Source organism: Agelaius tricolor, unplaced genomic scaffold, assembly GCF_023055355.1.
Source record: "Agelaius tricolor isolate 1412-34295 unplaced genomic scaffold, bAgeTri1.0.p SCAF_23, whole genome shotgun sequence".
Classification (NCBI taxonomy): domain Eukaryota; kingdom Metazoa; phylum Chordata; class Aves; order Passeriformes; family Icteridae; genus Agelaius; species Agelaius tricolor.
Genome location: NW_027269283.1, coordinates 3,013,418 through 3,023,130, shown reverse-complemented (window position 1 = coordinate 3,023,130; position 9,713 = coordinate 3,013,418). Strand labels below are relative to the sequence as shown.

Below are 9,713 nucleotides of genomic sequence, written 5' to 3'. Positions count from 1 at the left end.
TAGAGCTGGAAGATATTTGCAGGAGGACTGTGTGTTGCTGACCTGCTTTTATGAGAAATGGCCACAAAAAGGAGAAGGCACATGGACAGATGGGGGATGGAGCAGGCTGAGACTGAGCCCTCCTGACAAGAAACACCCCAAGGCAAGCTGGCTGCTGGCAGGGGCTCTGCATGAGAGGCCCTGCCCACAGCACACACAGATTAAACACAATTAAGAAAAAACAGCATTAAAAGAATAAGAAAAAATATAGATTATATAAAAAGTCTACAGTACTGGGGCATCATCTGACCACAGGGAGAACTTCCCTGTACAGAGCAGTCGCTGTTACAGCCTCTACAACTGCAGCAGAAGAGATTTTTATTTGAAAGTTGATATTAAAAAGCTTGGCATCTATGAAGTGTGCACTTTCCTTTCCTAGTCCATTGTCATTTCCTGTGAAATACAAGAGTGTGTACAGATATGAATATTTAATTTGACAGTGATGAAGCTTTATATATTAAGTCAATGAAAATTCTGTTAGGCTCGTGGGAACAATACTACAGAGTAGTGAGTTGGTAATTTGGTACCCAGTGGCTACCACTTAATTTTGATGTAAAGTATAAAGACAAACAATGGGTTAAATTTAATTCCAACCTATGGGAAAGTGTTTTTGGGAACATGTTGTGCTCAAATTGCAAATTAATGTTTAGTTTATAGGTGATGAGGGTTTATCAAGGCTCTTCCTTCTGGGAAATGGAAATCACAGCAATTCATGTAGAAATTTTATCCCAAAATACAGATCAGAAGTTATTTATTTTGGAAATAGTGAGGTTAAAGCGAGAAACCTTTTTATTTTTTTTTTTTACATATGGTAAAATTTTCTTATTGTAATACACCTTGATCTATAATTATTATATTCCAAATCCTTAATATGTGTGGTCTTTATTTTTATGAGTCTGTAATTTAGGCAGCCATTTTGTGTGTTCAGTAAAAAAAATGAAATAAAGAGGGGGACATTCACTGCGGGCTTTCTCCTGGAGGCTCTGCCTTTGGATTTCACTCTGTTGTGGTTATTTCACTGCAGTGTATCTGCCAGCGTGGCTGCTGCTGGCTTTGTCTTGAACACCAGGATGTGGATCAGAGCACAAACCCAGCAGCAGCTTGTGTGATTCTACACCCAGAGTTTTCACTTCGTGCTTTTCGCTGCTGCCGAGCTCTGAACACACTCGAGAGGGAGAACCCAAGGCTTGGGGCATTCAGGGCTTGTGACATTCAAGGCTTGGGACATTCCAGCAGCCCAGAGCGTCCCCTCTGCCCTGCCCTCCCCTCCAAAGCCCTCTCACCGTGCTCCACGTCCGGACACCGACGCCTTTTCCTTCCCCAGCCGAAATTCCCAGAGCTATTAAGTGGGTCACGGGAGCTGGTCCCAATCCAGCAGTTTATCTAATTGCCTTTTTATAGAATATCGTGCAGCTCTTCATTATCCTGTCAGAGCTGCCTGGCGCGGTGGCGGCGGGGGGATGAGGAGGCAGGGCTGGGATGAAGGGCGCTGCTGTGCATTGCTGCGGCTGCAGGGCTGCCCTCGGCCCGGCCACAACCACAGGAGCTGATTTTGGAACGACTTCCATGTCCTGGGATCGCCTCCCCAGTGCTGATGTACCTGTGCAGAGGGGGGGCTGCTCCAGGAATGCCTGGGCTGACCCGTGAGGGTTCTGTTCTTCGGGCAGATGCGACCATGGAATTTTCTTGTCTGTTTGGGCAGAAGGTGCCCCTCAGCCTTTCTGTCTGCAGCTGGCAGCGGTGCTGGAGGTGCCCTGCAGCAGGTTAGAGGGGTGTGGGGAAAGGTCTTGGCACAGGCCAGGAGTCTGAGCAGGAATCAGGGGCTTACACACCTGCAATTGGGCACCCACTCTTTTCCTGAGTGTTACAGGGGAGGATGAAGGTGAACATTCAAGATTTGCACTCCCCCTTTTTTCATATGATCACAATTTGCAGTCTAGTGTGTTTGTAGCAGCTCACGGCCCCCCAAAGCCCATGGAAATCAAATCCTTTGCAGCTGGGAGCCTGACTGAGCAGCGAACTCGGAGTGATGGCCATCCTGCTCCCAAATATCTGCACCTTCGTGCAGCTGGCACCGCTTTGTGCTGCCCAGCAGCCCGGAGAGGGGCCGGTGGTGGGGGATTTAGAAAGACAACACACCCAGGACTGGCCTTCCTGACTTGCTTTAAATGATTTTTGAGCACAAATTGCTCTTTTCCCTCAGTGCAATAATCAGAAGACCCAGGCACAAGGCTCACAAGCCTGGTCCGCAGAGATAAGGCAGAGTTGCTTGGACGAGCCTGGGGAGGATGGAGGGCTCTGGAGGAGCTGCTCCCCGCAGGAGCAGCCCCGCACACCCCTGGGGCTGCTCGGGGGGGCACAGGAGACCCTCAGCCGGCCCCGGGGAGCAGCTCAGAGAAGGCAGAGAGTGCCAGAGCCCCCGGCTCCAGCGCTGGCTGCGGCTCGTTCGCGGGCGCGCTCTCGCCTTTCAGCTTCTTCGGCTGGAACGATTTGCAGCTCAAACGCCCCCCTGAGAGCCGCTAACCTTTGGATAAGGTTTGGCACCATTATCCTGCTTGGGTTAATTGGGAGTTAGGGAGAGCCCCGGAGTGACGCGGCTGCCTCCGTCCGTCCGTCCGTCCGTCCGTCCGTCCGTCCCTCCAACCTTCCCCGGCGCTCTGCGGGCAGCGATGGGGAGAGAAGCAGAGGTAAATGCCCCGACCCTCCTCTCCATCTCTCCGGGTTTTCCTCTCTTCCTCTCCTTCTTTTCGTGTCCTGTAACCCTTCCTCGCCCCCTCCCGCCCCCGCTCCTATTTTTGTGCTTTCTACCCCATTTCAGCTGCCGGTAGTAGTCCGGGGGGAGAGGGGAGAAAGTCTTTTTATTTTTGCAGCTGCTGCTACAGAAAATCTTCTCCTGGAAAGGAGCAGGAGCGAGCCGGCATCCCGGAGGCAGAGGGACCCCGGGTGGGTGTTCCCAGCCGGGCAGGGGGTGCGGGGGCGTTCCGAGGTGCACAGGGGCGGAGGGTGCGGGCTCAGCTCCCGGCGGTAACACCGGGATAAGGGGGAACAGCGGCACCCCCGGTCCTGGGAGCCCCCTGAGCTCCTCAGCATCCTCAGCATCACCTCAGTTCCTCACTGACCCCGGCGTCCGGCGAGGCTCAGCAGCCCCGGCGCTGTCCGGGCTCTCAGCCTGAGGGTGCCCCGGGCAAGGAGGGGGCGCAGCAGTGGGAAAAGGGACCCCCGAGCCCAGGGCATCCCCGGCCGGAGGAACGGCCCGAGCAGGACCCGAGCAGGGTCCCATGGCAGCCCTGCCCCGGGGCGTTCTCTCCGCACCGACCCCGAGATCCTCGACTTATTTTCAACGCTCCCTATGGATTTTCTTTATTTATTTTCTTCCTTTTCTTGGTTGGAGTGTTTGTTTTATTGGTTGTTTTGGAGGGATTTTACTAGGTTTTGGTTTTTTGATTTTGTGTTGGGGTTTTATTTTCGTTTTTTTTTTTTTTCTTTTTTTTTGCTTGTTTAGTTGATTTTATATCAGTTTGGTTTTTTCTTCCCTTTTTGTTTGTCGTTCATGGTTTTTAAAATATTATTATTTAATTTGGTTAGTTTTTTTTTTTTTTTTCTCTAGGAGATGTCTCCCGAGCCCGGCACATCCTTGACATTCTGAATGCTCAACGAAGAGCCAAAAGCCCATTGGTGTGATCATAGAAAGGCTTGGGTTGAAAGGGACCTTAAAGGTCAGCTGGGTGCCTCCCAGAGGATCCCCCTCCACTCCCTGGCATCGAGGGCTGCCGACCGGGGGTGCCCGGTGGGACCATTTTGGGTCTCCCAGCCGAAGTTCGGGGATGCGGGGGCACGGATGCGCCAGGGCTATTTGAGGAGATAATCACGCACCAGACAGAGGTTTGGACACATTTTCGTTCCTCCTTCCCTGATGCCCCCTGCAGCCTCCAGAAACAGAGCTCCTTCACTTCGTCTTTCATAACGAACTCGTCTTAGGATGAATAAAAAAAAATTAACGTTAATAAAAAAGAAAAATAAATCGTTGGATTAATCCCTCAGGGTGTGCGTCGTAGCACTGGTTTATCCGAGCTGTGAAGAGGCGAAACGGCGGCCGAGGGCAGCGGTGACGGCCCGAGCTTTTCAATCTCGCTCGTTAAATCCCAGCCCGTCAAGACGCTGCTAAACCCGGGGCGAAGCCGTGCCCCGCTCGGCTTTTGCGACCTATCTGTGCACTCACATGTAATAATTCCCACGCAAAGCCAAGGATGCGCCACGCTCAGTCTCCCTCCTCCTCCGCTGCCATCAAATAAACCCCGTTTTTGGGGGGCCGGCTGTAGAAACAGCTCGTTCATCCCCGCGCCGGGAGCAGCGGCCGAGATACCCCTTAGGGGTACAGCCCTCACCGGGGATATTTTAGTTTTTATTCTGGTTTTTTACGCCCTTCAGCCTCTTTGCACCTAATTTGCTTTTGAATTGTGGCTAGGGAAAAAAATAAAAAGGTATTTATGGAGGTGATTGAAGGGTTTTTTTCCTAGGAATTGGGGTTTTTTCTTCCCCCCATCTCTGCTCAGTACCGCATCCCACCTGCAACCGCAGCCTGGGCGCTCCCTCCCTGCTCCCTCCACAACGATACTAGGAAATAATTTAGTGGTGGCTTTTCCTCCCATCTGTGGTAAAAAAATGGTCTTTTTTTGCCTCCCAAAACAGCAAAGGAAACAGAAATTCTTCCCTTCCCCCATCTTTCACAGAACATACATGCATGTACATATACATATATATAAATATAATTTTTTTAAACAACGATTCAAAGGCTCTCCCGCCGCAGAGGGGACGTGCTTTCCCACACACCGCCTCCGAATGCCATCGCTCCCCCTGCCACTCTCCACTTGTCTGTGCCACAGCACAGGACCGGGATTTCCCGTTGCCGTTGTCGGCTGCGTTAGCCGCTCACCTCGGAAAAATTTAAAATACATTAAAAATCGTAAGACTTTTGACTTACAAACGAACATAAGCGCTTGGAAGCAAACCGAAAATATCGATATTTTGTTTAAAGAAAGGAGAAGCTCAGTAGCGGCTGGTGAGGACCGGGAGCTCTGCACGGAGCATCCCCCGGTGCCGGTGCCCCCCGCGCCGGGCGGTGCCGCTGCGGTGCCCATGCGGTGCCACCCGGCTGCGGGCCCCAAACGAGATCTGCGCCCCTCGTCCCGCCGGTTTTGGAGCTCACTGATCCCAGGAATCGTTAGGGAGAGCTGAGCCCTCGCTCCCTGTGCGCGGGTGGCCGCGCACCGCTGTGTCCCCCGGGCAGGGGCCGCTGCCCAGGCCGCCCCCCGCCTCCGAAGGGGCCGCGCGTTTTGGGGGACAGAGAAAAGAAGAAGAAGGGGGTACGAGGAGGAAAATCCCGTTAAGAACCTGTCGAAAGCCGCCCGTCCGCCTCTTCAGCGGAGCTCTTTTGTTTCTCAGTGGGGAAGGGGCTGGCGGCCGGGGGCCTGCGGGCGGCTGCGGGGCAGGTGCGGGGCAGGGCGGGCAGCGCCAGGGATGCGGAGCCGGGCTGGGGTGCGGGGGGGGGGGGGGTCCCGGGCTGCGGCGCTGCTGGCGGGGCCCGGCGGGCGTGGGTGGGGCGGGGGGGAGTGCGGGGGGCTGGGCTTGGCCGGGGAGGCTGGTACCTCCCCCAGAAATGCAGCAATTCTCTCCCCTCTCCTCTTCTCTTCGCGAGGTGGGCGCACTGCGATGGAGACGCGGCGCGCTCTGCCAGGGGCTTGCTCTGCCCGTCTGGTGACATCGGCCGGCTGCTGACAGCCCCCATCCCGCCCGAGTCGCCCCCCGATCCCGCCGCGGGGCTCGGCGGAGCGGCGCGGAGCAGCGCGGAGCGGGCGGGGGGCGTGCGGGCCCGCTCCCCCCGCAGCGGTGTCATGCCCCTGGGCACCCCGGCCGGGAGCCGCCCGCACTGCGCCGGGACACGGAGGTAGCGGCTCGGAGCAGCTCCCCGCAGCCGCCCCTCGCCAAGGGGCGACCGAGCCCCGTCCACAGCCCCGCCGCCCGCCCGCCCCGTCGGGTCTCCGCATCCCCGAGGGTCCGCGAGCAGCGGAGTCACCAGAGCCGCCGCCATGGCCACCCTCCTCCGCAGCAAGCTCTCCAACGTGGCCACCTCGGTGTCGCACAAATCCCAGGCGAAGATGAGCGGCATGTTCGCCAGGATGGGCTTCCAGGCGGCCACCGACGAGGAGGCGGTGGGCTTCGCCCACTGCGACGACCTGGACATGGAGCATCGGCAAGGGCTGCAGATGGACATCCTCAAGTCCGAGGGCAGCGAGGAGGGCGGGGAGCCGCCCCTGGAGGGGGACATCCACTACCAGCGGGATGGCACAGGGCCCCTGCCGCCCTCCGCCTCCAAGGAGGCCTGCTCCGAGCTCTCCGGGCAGGGCAAACCCAAGATCACGGCATGGGAGGCGGGATGGAACGTCACCAACGCCATCCAGGTACGGCCGCCGCCACCGCCGCGGGGCACCGGGCAGCGCTCCCTGATCCCGGTCCCGTTCCGTGCTCTGTGTCTCGGCCAGAAGCCATGGGCTGATTGCAAACTGGCTTCGAGGAAAAGGGGGAATAGGGAAAAAAAGGGGGAAAACCCAGAAATAAAAATAAGTGAAAGATAGAGGTGAATAATAGAGCGGGAGGAGGGAATTAAAAGGAAAAACAGATTTTAAAAAAAAGGAAACTGAAACGCCCTAGCCCAGCTTTCTGCTTTGCTTTGCTCCCTCTCCCCCCCGAACCGGGCACAGCGCCAGGGAGGGGCCCAGGCCCCAGCCCTGTCACGCTGCAGATTCTGACCCCATCAGGCTGCCCCAGCGGGAGTCACGGGCAAGGAGGGACAGGGGGACACGGGGGTGACCAGGCTGGTGGTGGGGCTGCACTGGAGTGGGCCCAGCCTGGCCCCTCGGGATGTCCCCAGCTAGGGAGCTCTTGGTGCACTGAGAGGGGCTGGGGACAGCCAGGGTAGAGACCGGAGCAAAGCCCGGGCACCCAAACCTCGCTCTCCCGTTGTGGGTGCTCGGGGGTGCGATGACGCGGGCGTGACTGTGGGGGTGGCACGTCACAGGGACAGGGGTGCGTCACCGCGTGGCAGTGGCTGCATGGCGTGACTGTGCGACCGCCTGCGTGGGTGCCACGGTGCGTGGGCAGGCGGAGAGCACGCACGTGACCGCCCTGGTGCGGCTGCGTGCGCTCAGCCACAGGCCCCTCAGAGATCCGGCAACGCGGTTTCCATTTTGTCTCTTTCTAGGGGATGTTTGTTCTGGGCCTGCCCTATGCCATCCTTCACGGTGGATACCTAGGACTCTTTTTAATAATTTTCGCTGCAGTGGTTTGCTGCTACACTGGGAAAATCCTTATTGCCTGTCTTTACGAAGAGAATGAGGATGGGGAGATAGTCAGGGTGAGAGACTCCTACGTGGACATCGCGAACGCGTGCTGCGCGCCCCGCTTCCCCACGCTCGGGGGCAGAATTGTGAACGTGGCTCAGATCATTGAACTGGTCATGACCTGCATCCTCTATGTGGTGGTCAGTGGGAACCTGATGTACAACAGCTTCCCCAACCTGCCCGTCTCCCAGAAGTCGTGGTCCATCATTGCCACGGCAGTGCTCCTGCCTTGCGCGTTCTTGAAGAACCTCAAGGCGGTCTCCAAGTTCAGCTTGCTCTGCACGTTAGCCCACTTTGTCATCAACATCCTGGTGATCGCCTACTGCCTCTCCAGGGCGCGTGACTGGGCCTGGGACAAAGTCAAGTTTTACATTGATGTCAAGAAGTTTCCCATCTCCATTGGCATCATTGTCTTCAGCTACACCTCCCAGATCTTTCTGCCTTCCTTGGAGGGGAACATGCAGAACCCCAAGGAGTTCCATTGCATGATGAACTGGACTCACATCGCAGCTTGCATCCTTAAGGGACTCTTTGCCTTGGTCGCCTACCTGACCTGGGCTGATGAGACCAAGGAGGTCATTACAGACAACTTGCCATCCACCATTAGAGCAGTAGTCAACATTTTCTTGGTGGCCAAAGCCTTGCTCTCGTACCCCTTGCCATTCTTTGCAGCTGTAGAAGTCCTGGAGCGGTCCCTTTTCCAAGATGGAAACAGGGCTTTCTTCCCCAACTGCTATGGGGGTGACGGGCGGCTCAAATCCTGGGGACTCACCCTCAGATGTGCCCTGGTAGTTTTCACCCTGCTCATGGCTATTTATGTCCCCCATTTCGCCCTCTTGATGGGTCTTACTGGGAGCCTCACAGGCGCAGGGCTCTGTTTCCTGCTCCCCAGTCTCTTCCACCTCAAACTCTTGTGGAGGAAGCTCTTGTGGCATCATGTCTTCTTCGATGTTGCCATTTTCGTTATAGGTGGTATCTGCAGCATCTCTGGGTTCATCCACTCTTTAGAAGGCCTCATAGAGGCTTTCAGAACCAATGCTGAAGACTAAGGAGGGGCCAGAGTCGGGTGCAGGAAGAGAATCGCATCAAACATCCGCATAGCCAAATAATTCTGCATCCCTTTAATGGAAAGAGTCATTATTTTCGTTACGTGCATCCAAGAAATTCTATGTCATAGAATCTGCAAACTAAGGAAAATAAGAAGAGATGAAAGTGCTCGCCCTGATGTCTTTTTAAATAAGCTCAGATTTAAATCTATTTTTTTTTATTTAGATTTTTTGGAAGGAAATTATCTGGTGCCCCACCCCTATCTCCTCACTCGTTGCCTGAAGCTTGGCCCCTCACAAACGGCCTGTTGGGAAACAGTCGCAGTTTTCAACACTCCTCACAGATATGCAAATCAGTGTTTCAGGAGCTGAAACACAGGTGCCGATCCCATGGGACTGGGAAGCAAACCCGCCAATGGGGCGGGAGCAGGGACCTTCGTTTTAACACTTTGAGAGATGGATGTAGACGAGACCCAGATTGTACGACCAGCCCAACAAGCCCAAGCAGCGTCTGACGACCGGTGATGCCGCTTACCTGCAATGTTTACACCGTAGTCACAATAGATGTCAGGACTGCTCGACTCTTGCATCCCAATCCACACCGAGGAACGGCGCTTCCCATCAAACACAAATGTGTTGCCTCTGGTTGAAATCGCAGCCCTGGAGTCCACTTCTCGGTGACTTATGTTTCGTTTCGTTTTAACAACTGTTATTTCTAAATTATGAAAAGCTAAAAAATAATATAATAATAATAATAATAATAATATATGGTTGGATTTGATGTCGTTCGGGATTACAGGAACAAAACTATGACACAATTCATTCTGTGCAATCTACCAGATCCGTGGAGCTGTTTCCAATGTACGTGTGGTGTCATTGTGGTAAATAAGATGAAAAATGTATATCAGAAAAAAAAATCTATCTTTAACATATAATGTGGTACATAAATATATGGAACAATAAAGAGAAAACATAGATGATGAGGCTGGCCTGGTTCGTGGGGGGCTTGGAGGAGCAGGGCAGGGGCAGAGGGAGGTTCATCCTCCCCGTGTCGGGGCTACCACACATCCTCGGGCTAAGGGGAGGCAGCGCCGGGTTTCCAGAGAAGGTGAATTCAGCTGCTTGCAAGAGCTAGGAAACACTTTTGAGGAAGAGGTCGTCTTACAGCTGGGGCTGGCGGGGCTGCTTTCACCCCCTCCTCACAGTTTTGCTTTCCCCCCGTAGTGCTCAG

The 9,713-nt window shown here is 54.9% G+C and overlaps 1 protein-coding gene and 1 long non-coding RNA gene across 2 annotated transcripts; both read left to right on the top strand.

Moving 5' to 3' along the window:
- Positions 1-1,922: 1,922 nt before the first annotated feature.
- On the top strand, positions 1,923-4,531 carry LOC139599369 (uncharacterized). The gene is made up of 2 exons (XR_011682219.1): positions 1,923-2,726; positions 3,647-4,531. It is a non-coding gene; the product is annotated as an uncharacterized lncRNA (long non-coding RNA).
- A 1,165-nt stretch (positions 4,532-5,696) lies between these two features.
- On the top strand, positions 5,697-9,462 carry SLC32A1 (solute carrier family 32 member 1). Its single transcript, XM_071446614.1, has 2 exons — positions 5,697-6,497; positions 7,298-9,462. The coding sequence occupies exons 1-2, from the start codon at positions 6,126-6,128 to the stop codon at positions 8,483-8,485; spliced, it is 1,560 nt and encodes a 519-aa protein (XP_071302715.1). The 5' UTR covers positions 5,697-6,125; the 3' UTR covers positions 8,486-9,462.
- The last annotated feature ends 251 nt before the right edge of the window (positions 9,463-9,713 follow it).